The 16,342-nt window shown below is 43.8% G+C and overlaps 2 protein-coding genes across 2 annotated transcripts in view; both read right to left on the reverse strand.

The window, feature by feature from the left end:
* LOC128360906 (NACHT, LRR and PYD domains-containing protein 14-like) overlaps positions 1 to 16,342 on the reverse strand; it is a 423,000-nt gene that overhangs the window by 187,796 nt on the left and 218,862 nt on the right. The gene's annotated exons all lie outside the window — the stretch shown is intronic.
* capn5a (calpain 5a) overlaps positions 1 to 16,342 on the reverse strand; it is a 138,082-nt gene that overhangs the window by 107,267 nt on the left and 14,473 nt on the right. The window contains exon 3 of the mRNA XM_053321483.1: positions 10,459 to 10,590. Coding sequence (XP_053177458.1) covers positions 10,459 to 10,590 — 132 coding nt within the window. The remainder of the gene's footprint in view (positions 1 to 10,458; positions 10,591 to 16,342) is intronic.

Below are 16,342 nucleotides of genomic sequence, written 5' to 3' on the forward strand. Positions count from 1 at the left end.
AAGCGGCAACCACCACAGTAGCTACAACCACTGAAGCGGCAACAACCACTGCAGCAGGCACAACCACTGAAGCGGCAACAACCACTGAAGCGGCAACAACCACTGCAGCAGCAACAACCACTGAAGCGGCAACAACCACTGAAGCGGCAACAACCACTGCAGCGCTAACAACCACTGAAGCAGCAACAACCACTGAAGCGGCAACAACAACTGCAGAAGCAACAACCACTGCAGCAGCAACAACCACTGCAGCAGCAACAACCACTGAAGCGTCAACAACAACCGAAGCAGCAACAACCACTGAAGCCGCAACAACCACTGACGTGGCAACAACCTCTGAAGCCGCAACAACAACTGCAGAAGCAACAACCACTGAAGCGGCAACAACCACTGAAGCGGCAACAACAACTGAAGCAGCAACAACCACTGCAGCAGCAACAACCACTGCAGCAGCAACAACCACTGAAGCGGCAACAACCACTGAAGCGGCAACCACCATAGTAGCAACAACCACTGAAGCGGCAACAACCACTGAAGCAGCAACAACCACTGAAGCGGCTACAACAACTGCAGAAGCAACAACCACTGAAGCGGCAACAACCACTGAAGTAGCAACAACCACTGAAGCTGCAACAACCACTGCAGCAGCAACAACCACTGAAGCGGCAACAACTACTGAAGTGGCAACAACCACTGCAGTGCTAACAACCACTGAAGCAGCAACAACCACTGAAGCTGCAACAACAACTGCAGAAGCAACAACCACTGAAGCGGCAACAACCACTGTAGCGCTAACAACCACTGAAGCAGCAATAACTACTGAAGAGGCAACAACAACTGCAGAAGCAACAACCACTGAGGCAGCAACAACCACTGAAGCGGCAACAACAACTGCAGAAGCAACAACCACTGAAGCGGCCACAACCACTGAAGTGGCAACAACAACTGTAGAAGCAACAACCACTGGAGCACTAACAACCACTGAAGCGGCAACAACCACTGAAGCGGCAACAACAACTGTAGAAGCAACAACCACTGAAGCAGCAACAACCACTGCAGCAGCAACAACCACTGAAGCAGCAACAACAACTGAAGCAGCAACAACCACTGCAGCAGCAACAACCATTGAAGCAGCAACAACAACTGAAGCAGCAACAATCACTGAAGCAGCAACAACCACTGAAGCGGCAACAACCACAGTAGCAACAACCACCACAGTAGCAACAACCACTGAAGCGGCAACAACCACTGCAGCGCTAACAACCACTGCAGCGCTAACAACCACTGAAGTAGCAACAACCACTGAAGTGGCAACAACAACTGCAGAAGCAACAACCACTGAAGCGGCAACAACCACTGAAGCGGCAACAACCACTGCAGCGGCAACAACCACTGAAGCGGTAACCACCACAGTAGCAACAACCACTGAAGCGGCAACAACTACTGAAGCGGCAACAACAACTGAAGCGGCAACAACTACTGAAGCGGCAACAACCACTGAAGCGGCAACAACAACTGAAGGAGCAACAACCACTACAGCGGCAACAACCACTGAAGCGGTAACCACCACAGCAGCAACAACCACTGAAGCGGCAACAACCACTGAAGCGGCAACAACCACTGCAGCGGCAACAACCACTGCAGCGGCAACAACCACTGAAGCGGCAACAACCACTGAAGCGGCAACAACTACTGAAGCGGCAACAACCACTGCAGCGCTAACAACCACTGAAGCAGCAACAACCACTGAAGCGGCAACAACAACTACAGAAGCAACAACCACTGAAGCAGCAACAACCACTGCAGCAGCAACAACCACTGAAGCGGCAACAACCACTGCAGCAGCAACAACCACTGCAGCGGCAACAACCACTGAAGCGGCAACAACCACTGCAGCGCTAACAACCACTGAAGCAGCAACAACCACTGAAGCGGCAACAACAACTGCAGAAGCAACAACCACTGAAGCAGCAACAACTGCAGAAGCAACAACCACTGAAGCAGCAACAACCACTGCAGCAGCAACAACCACTGAAGTGGCAACAACAACTGCAGCAGCAACAACCACTGACGCGGCAACCACCACAGTAGCAACAACCATTGAAGAGGCAATAACAACTGAAGCGGTAACAACAACTGAAGCGGCAACAACAACTGCAGAAGCAACAACCACTGAAGCAGCAACAATCACTGCAGTAGCTACAACCACTGCAGCGGCAACAACCACTGAAGCAGCAACAACCACTGCATCAGCAACAACCACTGAAGCGGCAACCACCACAGCAGCAACAACCACTGAAGCGGCAACAACCCCTGAAGAGGCAACAACCACTGCAGCGCTAACAACCACTGAAGCGGCAACAACAACTGAAGCGGCAACAACCACTGAAGCGGCAACAACCAATAAAGCGGCAACAACAACTGCAGCTGCAACAACCACTGAAGCGGCAACAACCACTGCAGCGGCAACAACCACTGTAGCGGCAACAACCACTGCAGCGGCAACAACCACCGCAGCGGCAACAACCACTGAAGCAGCAGCAACAACCACTGCAGCAGCAACAACCACAGAAGCAGTAAAAACCACTGCAGCGGCAACAACCACTGAAGCGGCAACAACCACTGCAGCAGCAACAACCACTGAAGCGGCAACCACCACAGCAGCAACAACCACTGAAGCGGCAACAACCACTGAAGCGGCAAAAACCACTGTAGGGGCAACAACCACTGCAGCGGCAACAACAACTGCAGCGGCAACAATCACTGAAGCGGCAACAACCAATGAAGCGGCAACAACCACTTCAGCGGCAACAACCACTGCAGCGGCAACAACCACTGAAGCGGCAACAACCACTGAAGCGGCAACAACCACTGCAGCGGCAACAACCACTGAAGCGGCAACAACCACCGTAGCGGCAACAACCACTGAAGCGGCAACAACCACCGTAGCGGCAACAACCACCGTAGCGGCAACAACCACCGTAGCGGCAACAACCACCGCAGCGGCAACAACCACTGAAGCAGCAGCAACAACCACTGAAGCAGCAGCAACAACCACTGAAGCAGCAGCAACAACCACTGAAGCAGCAGCAACAACCATAGAAGCAGCAACAACCACCGCAGCGGCAACAACCACCGCAGCGGCAACAACCACCGCAGCGGCAACAACCACAGCAGCGGCAACAACCACAGCAGCAGCAACAACCACAGCAGCAGCAACAACCACTGAAGCGGCAAAAACCACTTCAGCAGCAACAACCACTAAAGCGGCAACAACCACTGAAGCGGCAACAACCACTGAAGCAGCAACAACCACTGCAGTAGCAACAACTGAAGAAGAAACAACCACTGCAGCAGCAGCAACAACCACTACAGGAGCAGCAGCAACCGCTGCAGCAGCAGCAACAACCACAGCAGCAGCAGCAATAACCACTGCAGTAGCAACAACTGAAGAAGAAACAACCACTGCAGCGGCAGTAACAGCCACTACAGGAGCAGCAACAACCACTACAGTAGCAACAACCACTGAAGCGGCAACAACCACTGTAGCGGCAACAACCACTACAGCAGCAGCAACAACCACTGCAGCAGCAGAAACAACCACCGCAGCAGCAACAACCACCCCAGCAGCAGCAACCACGCCAGCAGCCACAACCACTGAAGCAGTAACAACTACTGTAGCAGCAGCAACCACGCCAGCAGAAACAACCACTGCAGCAGCAGCAACAACCACTACAGCGGCAGCAACCGCTGCAGCAAAAGCAACCACTGCAGCAGCAGCAACCACTACAGCAAAAGCAACCACTGCAGCAAAAGCAACCACTGCAGCAGCAGCAACCACTGCAGCAAAAGCAACCACTGCAAAAGCAACCACTGCAGAAAAAGCAACCACTGAAGCAAAAGCAACCACTGCAGCAACAGCAACCACTGCAGCAGCAGCAACCACTGCAGCAGGAGCAACCACTGCAGCCAAAGCGACCACTGCAGCAAAAGCAACCACTGCAGCAGCAGCAACCACTGCAGCAGCAGCAACCACTGCAGCCAAAGCAACCACTGCAGCAGCAGCAACCACTGCAGCAGCAGCAACCACTGCAGCAGCAGCAACCACTGCAGCAAAAGCAACCACTGCAAAAGCAACCACTGCAGAAAAAGCAACCACTGAAGCAAAAGCAACCACTGCAGCAACAGCAACCACTGCAGCAGCAGCAACCACTGCAGCCAAAGCGACCACTGCAGCAAAAGCAACCACTGCAGCCAAAGCGACCACTGCAGCAAAAGCAACCACTGCAGCAGCAGCAACCACTGCAGCAGCAGCAACCACTGCAGCCAAAGCAACCACTGCAGCAGCAGCAACCACTGCATCAGCAGCAACCACTGCAGCAAAAGCAACCACTGCAAAAGCAACCACTGCAGAAAAAGCAACCACTGAAGCAAAAGCAACCACTGCAGCAACAGCAACCACTGCAGCAGCAGCAACCACTGCAGCCAAAGCGACCACTGCAGCAAAAGCAACCACTGCAGCAGCAGCAACCACTGCAGCAGCTGTTGGAGCGTTGGAGGTGAGTAATACTAACATACTACAGTAAAATAGAACAGAATTTCCATTATGAAACCTCCATTGATGGTCTTTACCTTTTCATAGTGAACTTAAGTCTTTCTCTTCTCCTTGCAGTCATCGGTCTCTACCGCAGGTTGTGGGATATCGATGCTCTGTGCAGCTGAGCCCTCTACCTGTAACCCCTCACAATCAGGATTATGTTACTTTTGTGGTGCCAAGCAGAGCAGTGATCGAAACTTTGAGTTCAGCCTCTCAGGAGAGTCTGAAGGCTACGTCGCTGCCTCCCTGTCAACTGATGCCACAGCGGTACGTCAACTTCTTTCACCCAGTCACAGATGAAAGTACCATGAAGCCTGAGCCAATCGTATTCTTTTAAGTCATCTGTGTCAACAACTTCTATTTACTGTTTTTGGTTTTTCATCACAGGGAGGTAATGACGCCACCTACATTTGTGCAAACGACAATGGTGTTGTCAAATTCTTTACCGCCCTCCTCGACAATGGTGTGCTGACTGTGACCACGGTGAGTACGTAGCTCTGCTCTGCCTCTGGTTCAGTGTTGTGGTAGCGATAGACCTGTGTCCATTGGAGCCCACTTTCATAGCAGTCTGGCATACCTTTTCTTTTATTCTAATAGAATAAAACTGTCAAAAATCTAATATGATATACACATTTGTGTAAAAAATGAACATGAACGGCAGATACAGCTGATCTATTTTTGCTATGAACCTGATTACTATGTTGAAAACACAGACATAAAGATACACTTTGTTATGAATGTTTTTCTCCTTGCTTATTTAAGGACTGTTCAATGTAAACTTACTGAACAGAGACACTAAACGGTTCAATCACCTGCTGTTCATGCCATATCATGGCCAACATTAATTGAATCCATCACTGATTGCATGATATTTAAATACTGTTTATGTTAATAAACCATTGAAAACTAATTCATTTGTTTTTTCTCAACAGCTGACAGTTACCAATGTGAAGGGCAGTGTCAATGGAAACAAAATCCAGTGCACATTTTCTGCCACCATACCGGCCGCTTCTGTATCTAGAAGATCACTGAGCATTAGAGCACAAAGTTATTCTTTGTCAGTCTCCACTGGAGCTTTCAACAGCAGTAAGAGAACTTTTCAAATTCACAAATTCACATACACATCATCAGAAACTCCATCAGTTGAAATTACTGATAATATTTTCTTGTACGCTAAAAGCATATCAGTGATGTTTTTTTGTCTTTTGCTTGTATCTTCAGCTTCTGATACTCTGGGAAACCCCACCGCCAAAATACAGACCAATGTCGTAAACATTGCAAATAGTACTGCCACCATCATCAATCTCGTTAACTCCGCTACCACCACTGCCACCCCAACTACCACCGCCACCCCAACCACTAGCCACGCTGTTACACCACAGCGATCATTCATGCAAGGTAAGCATAACAGATATCTGAGCATCTTCCTTTGGAGATAATGTTTGTTTGTAGGATGACTAAAATGTGTCTGTCCTCTCATCCTTCACTATAGCTCTCCTGGTCACTGTGGGTGTGCTGGGTCTGGCCATGCTATGAGGAAACTGACACCACTGTGAATCAAGACAAAACAACTTCACTATCCATTAAAACATTGCACAGGAGGTTAACTCTACACAGTACATCCCAGATTATTAGGATCATGCTTATTCTGTGTCAGCTCACCACAGGTGAAAGAGGAGAGAGTGATGGTGGGAGGTCTCTCTTCTGCAGCCTTTAGACTGTTGTCACATCTGCTACAAACAGTTTTTAATTGAATGTTATGTGTAAACCATTTATGTTTGTTTTGTAACCATAAGTCTGCTGGATTTATGTCTTATGAGCTGCTTAATAGCACACATAATTAAATTGCTAGAATTGGGTACAAATGAGAAGCACTATTACAATCACAACCATTACAAGTAACCAAACCTTGAATCAAAATCAAGTGAACCAGTACCGGGCTTTCACCAGTAGATGTCAGGCTTTATACATTTTACTTTATACACAACTTTACAGTCAGACAAATATCCAATGACTCCTAAATCCTTGGTAAGGCCTGGAGCCGCCATGTATAAATAACTATTTTCAAGTGATAATATTATTTTGTTTACTCTCAGAATACGATGCACTCTAATGAAGGACTATATTTATTGAATAATAATAATAATCATTTAATAAAATAATTATTTATTTACTCACAATGATGCCAGTATATGGCAGAAGTGTTTTTATCATAATATATTTTATGTTATTCTGTGTGGTGTGAATGTTGAATGAGTGAATGAGAAAGTTGTTGTTGACGTTTCAACAGTGTGCTTAAATGAAGCCCTCATGCATGGGCCGGTATTTTCGTGTGTGTTGTGTTTTGTGTCCTTGTGTTTCAGCTGGAAAAGATTGATGGGAAACAGAAAGGGGGGAAATTCCACCAAAAAGTTTCCACCTTACTGGTGCCAAATTGTAAATGGTAAAACATCACAGAGCCACAACTGCTTCAGTGAGGACAGAAACATCACAACTACAGCTTTTGTTTGCATTTAATTAATAAGCAAATAAGCAAATATGCAACACTGAGTTTTTTGTTGTTTTACTTGGGAAAAGAAACATTTGTATAACTTAAAACACTAAGAGCTTCTTGTATAAATGTTAGAAACTCTTCAGGATTAGATATCTCACACTGTATTTAACAAAAATGCATTTATATAAGTTCATGCACACTTGAGTTAAGCTTTTTCTTTAATTATTTACTAAGATGATATAAATATCATAAACCTGTCTATGTTGTTTGTCTTGATAACACTAGAGTCTTAATAAGTGTACTTTAGAAGCGGTGTGTTTGTTTCTTTTGGATCATTGACGGGTGTCACGACAACAGGCTGCCCCCGCCGAGGCAACGATAAAGTAAAAACAGCCTCTAGTTTCCCTTCAGCTGATGGAAAACTGAATGCTGCAGAGGCCCTCTGAGTCCAGACAGGAGTAGAGAGAGGCAACAGTGGGAGGAAACACACACACACACACACACACACATTATTATCTTCCATTTACACCTGACAGCAAAATCCCTTCATCCAGTGAGCGTCTCTGTTCATAATGATTAGTGGCGCCATCTTGTGGATCAAAGCTGCTACTTCAACTCCTTTAACTGGGTGAATCTGTAAAAATTCATTTCGTTTGTGATGAAGTTCATTTAAAGCCTCTTTATTAGTCCCTACATACTAAGATAAGATAAGAGGTACATTATTAGTCCCCTAGAGGGGAAACTAAAGGTCACAGTTACACAAAGGCCGACAACATACAGGAAGGAAACATCCAAGACTCAGGCAGTGCAAGATAAGTGCAGGCCAACACATCAACATCAAATCAGTCTACAACAGTGTTCATTAAAAAACCTCATTGCACAAGGCATAAAGGACCCTCTCAATGTTTCTGAAGCACCTTGGTATCACAGGTTTGTCACACACTGGGTGGTCCTCATTATGCTCCTGAGTTTCCCACCTACTCTCTTCTCCATGACCACATATAGTGAGTCAGGAGGCAAACCAATGATGGGTCCTGCCTTCTTTATCAGCTTGTTGATCTTATTTCTGTCCTCAGCATAAAAAAAACACCCTTGCTAGAATACTTTGATGAAACACATGCAAGAGGGACCTGCTGACATCAATCAGCCGAAGCTTCCTGAGGAAGAACAGCCTGGACTGGGCCTTTGTAAAAATGTCACGAGTGGTTTCTTTCCAGTCCAGCCTGTTATCCACAAGGACGCCTCGGTACCTGTAACAGGGAACCACCGCAATAACCACATCTTTAATAAGAACAGGAGTCACCGATGTCTTTTCCTTTTTAAAATCAATGAAGTTCAATTCAAGTCGAAGGCGATGAAAACTGCAGTCAATTTCCTTTAAGTAAAGTTAGATATATGTGGTCGCCTCTAATGATGCAACCAACAAGTGCAGAGTCTTCTGTAGGTGGCAGTCAGAGGCCCGACTTGACCTCCAGTCAGAGGAATACAAAGTGAATAAAACGTGACAATGCTGTACCCGGTTATAATGTCATTACATACCTCATCATTAAGTTTAACAAACTGGGGTCTAGATGTGAAGCAGTCCATAACCCATGCAATATCAATCCAGCAGTTTCTGTTCATATTCTGACTCATAATTATAATTAGTCTCTACACCAATTCACATTCATCATTTCCCCATCAGTTATTCATATATGTTTGATTAAGCATATGGGGAAAAGATTATGGATTCAAAATCAGTATTTTATGGTCCAGGTGAACATTTTGTATAATATGTTGTTTTTTAAATAAAGACTTTGTACATTTGCTTATACAACAATGTGTATCAGCTGTACACACATTTAAAAAAGATGCATTTTATTTCTATTTTTTTGCACTGTGGGCCACGTCAGGAAAATAAATGTGTATATTGTGTCTTTACAGCTCTCAAATGTAAAGAAACAAAACAAAACTGTGGCTCAGGAGGTAAAGTGAATGCAGCAATTAGATGTTTCATTATTAAGAATTTTAAAAAATGAATCGGTGCTGTTAAAACACACACACACACACACACACACACAGGTTGATAACGACACCTTGAACACAACTCAGCACAACCAGACAGTGTGAGTAATAACAAGGTGTGTGTGAGGAAGGTAATCTATGAAGTTCTGACAGTTTAACACTTTTCATCATATTTAAATGTTTCCTTCTACATTTGTGTTTCATGTAAAGCACTTTGCAAAGTCAGTGGCCTTGCTTTGCCTTACTATCAGCATAATGACTAAGATTACATGAAAGGCCACAGCGAGCACAAATCTTAAGTAAATACACGCCAAGACAAACACAGGCCCACACCCATCCACACACACACACACACACACACACACACACACACACACACAAACTCGCTCTACAGGCTGAGGCTCGGCCAGCTCTCCTCTATTCGTGGGGCTGGATGTTGTTCAATCCCTGGTTCCTCTTGTTCAACACAAACTGAAGCCCAAGTTGTGTATATATATTAAACACACACACACACACACACACACACACACACACACACACACACACACACACACACACAAGTGTTACTTAATACTGCTATGAAATATTATTTGATCCATTAAAATCCAATGATATTCACCACTGCATCCTGTAAGATAATGTTTGGATCTCTGAGAAACAAGGTTTAAAACACACACCTGTAGTTACTGTTTATCACAGTAAGTGGCGCCAAAGAGAATGTATTATTATATGTGCATTATGTTTAAAGCCTACAGTAAATAGCCTATTCTAATAAATGTGATGTGTTTGTTATATACATTGGGATCTATTAATTAGACAGACTCATTTAAAAGGGTCGGTGTTATAAGCAAAACCTTTTCAGTAGGAAACTTCTTTATTTATTTATTTATTCATTTATTTGTATTTGGGTTTGTTTCTAAGGGAGATGAAGAAAACAAGTATATATGATTATTTACTGTATTTATACATGTGTGTTTGTGTTTAATGGCCGAAAACCAAACTGACATCTTTGAAATTACTACTTTAAATAAAGGTTTGACTGAAAATCAGCTGGTTGTACTGTTTTGTCTGTTTTAAGTATTAGTACTGTGCTGCATCTTTTTTTTGGGGGGGGGGGGCTTTTTGCCTTTAATGTACAGGTTAGTAGAGAGACAGGAAATGGGAGGCAGAGAGGGGGCAATGACACGCAGGATAGGACCACTCGGCGCAGGAATCAAACCTGGGTCGCCTGCAGTGAGGACTGTAGCCTCAACACATGGGACAGGTGCTCTACCCACTGAGCTAAACACCGCCACCTCTTTAGTACGTCTTAAGTTTGTCTTTACTCTGTCTTTATAATATCTTTAGTGTGTCTTTCTCTCACCTTCTGCCATAGCGCCTCTCTGGAGGCCAGACTGGAGCAGGCGGCGACGAACCAGCAGTTTCCCAGCTGGCCTTGGTGCAGGTCATGAGCACTGATGCCGTCCACGAACAGATGGGGGTCGCCGCTTAACTCCTGGAAGGATCAAAGGTGAATAAAATAACTGTTAATCTTCTTTCACATGAAATGCATTAATCTATTCCGCAGAAATTAATCCAGCAGTAGATTGACGAAATAAGAACAAGAGGGCACAATAATTTAAAAGTTACTGTATGTTGGAAATTAGAGTTTGAATGATGATGTCGTGTTCGTGGTTGTGGTCGTGTTGGGCGGATGCCAAGTGTGGAAGAACGTTAAGCTGGGCGTCAGCCATCAGGAGGTAAATACAGGGGTTAAAATTGAAAAAAGATAAAGTAGAAACTGCTTCTTAAATGTTCAAAGCTAAACAAACCACATACTCTACAAGAGGCAGAGTACAGGGACGGCAGCCAAATGATAGAGCGAGGATAAACCAGCAGCACACACACACACACACACACAGACACACACACACACACACACACAGACAGATGTATGTATGTATATATGGGTCACATAAAGATCTCGGCTCCCCTGAAAGGGACAGACGCTCCCTTTAAAGCCTCCCTTGAGACGTTCTGGGGGAGCTCTAAAAAACTGTCCACTTTTAGCTTATATCTTATTTTCTGTACATTAAGGTTCGCAAAATAAGAGCCCCACCCACTTTTTAAAATCACTAGTTTGGACATCAGTACATCAGTCTATCCACTCAGCATTGTTTTCAGAGCGCTGTGTCAGAGCTTCATTATTGAATCTGTTCCGCTTGTTAATTGAGAGAAAACCTTCTTATATACGGTCTATGGAGAAAACCCAAATCAATGAAACTCCGGGCCAAAACCTTAGAGATCCACCAGGCGCAGAAACAAAACATTATTCCATTCAGTGAAAACTGAACCTGGCTGCTTCATTTATGAACTGGCTCATAAAACTGACAAATATTCTACTTTTTGAGGAGCAATCTTTGACCTGCTGCTGAGGACTCTGGGTAAATTTCCAGTTTCACAGACTGGTACTTTACAGTCAGTTGTATTTATATTCAGTATCATTTGTTCTGATTATAAACATGAAAGAATAGATACTGCTCACTAAATAATGATCACTCCTTCTCCTCTCCTGACATCTAGGAGCATGAGAGAGAGTCAGAGACAGGAGCAGGATGCAGGGACAGAGCAGAGATCTATGCTGTGGTGAGTGATGAAAGAGATTTAACAGTTTAGAATAATTTATCAATGTGAATATTGATGTTAAACATTTCAGTCAAGGTGTCCATATGTCACAGCGTGGACACATAGATTCATCAATTTCTATACTTTTAGTTTTTTAATATCTTCTAACATGTGATCTGGGGCCAAACACTTCCTCTGGATGTAATTATAAAATGTACCCATCATGTTTCTCACAGTACAGTCAGATCAAAGTGTCAAAACACCTGTTAAAAGATAAATACCTATGAACAGGATTTAACAGACGAGATACAACATGTCAGTTTCAGACACACTGGGAGTTATTTCCCAATGCGTGTGTAAACCAGTTCCATTAATGAGGCTGAAACTGATCCAAACTACATAACTTTCTCCAGCTCAGTGCCAATAAAAACTGAAATGATTTACGTCATTCCTCCTTATGTTGGCAGTTGTCATGTTGACTCCCGGATTAAATTTAATAAGCAAATCAATCATGTAGTTAAATTAAGTTTGATGCATCTTCTCAAAACTCTTGAGCTGAAGAAACTCATTCATGGGTTGATTATTGTAACTCGTTGTATTTTGGTATCACTCAGTCTAATTTATAACTTCTTCCACTTCTCCAAAATGAAGCAGGAAGAGTTCTGACTCGATCCAAAAAAAAAAAAGAGGGCTCCCATCACTCCCATCGTCGCCTCTCTGCTCCGGCTGACTGTTTGATACTGAACACATTTTAAAATACTGATGATTGTTTAAAAGGTGTTGAATCGTCTCACTCGCCCAAATATTACAGAACTCCTCTCCTCATATTAGTGTTGCAGTTAAGACCAAGACAATGCTTTTATTTTGTATGTTCCTCTATGTAAAGCACTTAGGATAGTTGTATTTAAAGCTCTGTATAAATAAAGTTGAACTTGAACATTGTTTCAGTGCCGTCTTGTGTTGTAATGAGTGAGAGAGCGCTAGATAAGTACAGGAACCAGAAAGAGTCCATGTCCTCTAAATTAGAAGCCACTGTTTCAAGCACATGTACTGTATATATTTATACTGTATACTATATATGTCCACATGTACTCGTCTGTTCAACCACAAAAAAGACACACACACACACACACACACACACACACACACACACACACACACACACACACACAAAGAGGGCGAGTAGCAGAAGAAACCACGCTTTCTTTTTAATTTTCCTTCCTTCATCAAGAGAGTAGTTTATCAGTCTGAGAGCAGGATTTATTGATTTTAATGTTCAGATTTTGTAATATTGTCTCTCAAAACCCACATCACCATAAAAACTTATAAAATATTAGAGCAAATGAACTACTTTTTAAAAAAACTGTCAGCATTAACGCATTAATCGCGATTAGATTAATGCAATCTATAACGCGTTAATTTTTTTAATCTCATTTTAATGTTGCAAGCCTTTTTGTCCCTTCTACTCCCCCGTAGACGGCTCCTCTAGCTGTAGCGCTATGCTTTGAAGTGGCCTCCTGCAGTAAACCTACCGCGCTGATGGAAAGTAAGAGAGCTACTGGACTTTTGAACGGCTTGTTTAACTTTAAAACACTTCCAGACGCTTCAGTTGACAAGTCAAAAGTAAAATGCAACCTGTGTCAAACGGAGTTTAACTACCACCGGAGTACGTGGAGTTTGAGTTAGCACCTCCACGCTAAACACCCAGGTGCAGCCAAGCCAGCCTCAGCTCCACCAAAGGACCATTTTGGAGTGTGGGAGTCGCAGCAGAGCCGTGATTAATTCCCAGTTAAGACACTCTGGTAAGAAATGCTTTACATTATGGGCTTAAAACTGCCTTCAAATGGAAAATAACAGGATTTTAAACATGCAATTCAAAACGCCATTAATCGCGATTAACTATGGAAACTCTGTGATTAATCTCGATTAAAACAATTAATCGTTTGACAGCCCTAATGTAAATATTACAACTGAAGCTCTACATTATGAAACTAATGAATGAACCAGTGAATCCATGTCAAGAGGCCAAAACCTGATTGTGTTCCTCCTGCTGTTGGTTGATGCTCTTCTTCTTCACTTTATCTCCCTCAGTGGAAGAAACACTGTATTTACACCAGCTTTAATATTTGTGTATATAAATGAGGAGGAAACACAAATGCAGAAGTTTCAGCTCCTGAAGTACGACTAATTAAAAATCTACTTTTTTCCCGCCAATTTTTTGTCAGTAGGATGCTTCTTCTTCTGATTGGTGAGAAAGGAGACAGTTAGACGGACTATGTTTGATTGTTTTTGAGTAAATGTCCCCAAGCTCCCACACTGATGGTATGTGGAAAACACAGATGATGGGGACTGTGGCGTGAGAGAAGATGTTGAGGAGATTAAATTGTGAAAATGATATGATAAAAGAAACATGGGGTAGTTTTGGTAGACAGATGTGTTAAATTGCCTGCCTTTGCCTATTTATTACCTGCCTGTCTTATTTTTAGTTAATTTACTTTCATATTTTTCATGTTATTTATTTATTTATATATTTTTTTCTCTTACTATTATTACTATTTTTGACGTCCATTTTGTCTGTTGTATTTGATGTTCGTTGTGTCTGTTGCAATAATGAAAAAATAATAAAAACTTTGAATTATAAAAAAAAAAAAGTGTTGATTAAATGTAACAGACAGGTAAATAATCACCAGCTGCCTCGTCTCTCTGTCACCTCATGACTTCAGGCTACTAATTTTACCCTTTAAACTTAAACAGTGTGACTCAACGACTGTGACTCACTATTATCTGCATGTCAACATGATAAATAACAGCGTGTCTCATCTCCTGATAACCACCTCCATGTTGTGTCCTTACTGTATCTCTCTGTGTGACGTTCATTTGAAGGAAGGAAGGAAGGAAGGTAGGAGGAAGGAAAGAAAGAGAAGGAGGGAGGGAGGAAGGAAGGAAAGAAGGAAGGAAGGAAGGAAGGAAGGAAAGGAGAAAGGTATGAGGGTAGGAGGGAGAAAGGAAAAGAGGAAGGATGGAAAGAAGGACAGAGGAAAGAAGGAAGGGAGGAAGGTAGGGGGAGGAAAGAAAGAGAAGGAGGGAGGGAGGAAAGAAGGAAAGGAAGGAAGGAAGGAAGGGAGGAAAGAAGATTGTGACTCAACGACTGTGACTCACTATTATCTGCATGTCAACATGATAAATAACAGCGTGTCTCATATCATACCAACCGCCTCCATATTGAGTCCTTACTGTATCTCTCTGTGTGACGTTCATTTGAAATCACTTCTCATCCACATCTACAAAGATTTACTGACAGCTGATCTCACTCTGCTGCAAAACTATCAAACCAACATGCTTAGTTTATTAAAAAAAAAAAGTTTAGCTCAGTGTGAGGAGCGCCCGCCACATGTGTTGAGGCTGTAGTCCTTGCTGCAGGCGACCCCGGTTTGAATCCCGCACTGAGCGGTCCTATCCTGCGTGTCATTGCCCCCCCCCCCCCCCCCCCCCTCCCCCCTCTCTGCCTCCTGTTTCCGGTGTCTCTCTACTAACCTGTACATTAAAGGCAAAAAGCCCAAAAATATAAATATATACTTAAAAAAAAAAACTGCAAATATTACAACATCCAGAGAGAGAGTATATTTGTGTGTGTATCTGAGAGAGAGAGTGTATGTATGTGTGTGTGTGTGTGTGTGTGTGTGTGTGTGTGTGTGTGTGTGTGTGTGTGTGTGTGTGTGTGTGTGTGTGTGTGTGTGTGTGTGTGTGTGTGTGTGTGTGTGTGTGTGTGTGTGTTGTGCTTCTCTCCATGACGACCACACTTCCTAATCCTGATGTACTTGTAGGTTAAACCAGTTTCCTGGTGTGAGCCTCGTTAGTGTGAGTCAGGGAGGGAAGCGTGATGTCATCAGGTTTTAGTCATACTGGTTTCCTCCCAGTTAAACCTGCAGCTCAACAAACACTCGCTCATATCTGCTGTTAGAGACGTTGTACTTTAGGTAACTGGTTTCTTCCCAGTTAACCCTTTATTGGACAAATAATTATATTTGGTAACTTCTGTAAATATCCTTCCTTCCTTCCTTCCTTCCTTCCTTCCTTCCTACCTTCCTTCCTACCTTCCTTCCTACCTTCCTTCCTTCCTTCCTTCTTTCCTTCCTTCCTACCTTCCTCTTTTCCTTCCTCCCTCCCTCTCTCCTACCTTCCTTCCTTCCTTCTTCCTTCCTTCTATCCTCCTTCCTTCCCTTCCTTCCTTCCTCCTTTCCTTCCTTCTTCCTTCCTTCTATCCTCCTTCCTTCCTTCCTCCCTCTTTTCCTTTCTCCCTCCCTCGTTCCCTCTTTCCTCCCTCCTACCTTCCTTCCTTCCGTCCTTCTTTTCCTTTCTCCCTCCCTCCCTCCTCCTTTCCTTCCTTCTTCCTCCATTCCTTCCTTCCTCCCTTCCTTCCTTTCTTTCTTCCATCATTCCTTCCTTCCTCCCTTTCTTTCTTCCATCATTCCTTCCTTCCTCCCTTCCCTTCCTTCCTCCTTTCCTTCCTTTCTCCCTCCTTTCTTTCTTCCATCATTCCTTCCTTCTTTCTTTCCTTCCTCTCTTCCTTCAATGTGTGTCCTATAAAAGGTTAAACCTGCAGCTCAACAGACACTCTCTCATATCTGCTGTTAGAGGACGTT

The sequence above is a fragment of the Scomber japonicus genome, chromosome 6 (assembly GCF_027409825.1).
Source record: "Scomber japonicus isolate fScoJap1 chromosome 6, fScoJap1.pri, whole genome shotgun sequence".
NCBI classification, from domain to species: Eukaryota; Metazoa; Chordata; class Actinopteri; order Scombriformes; family Scombridae; genus Scomber; species Scomber japonicus.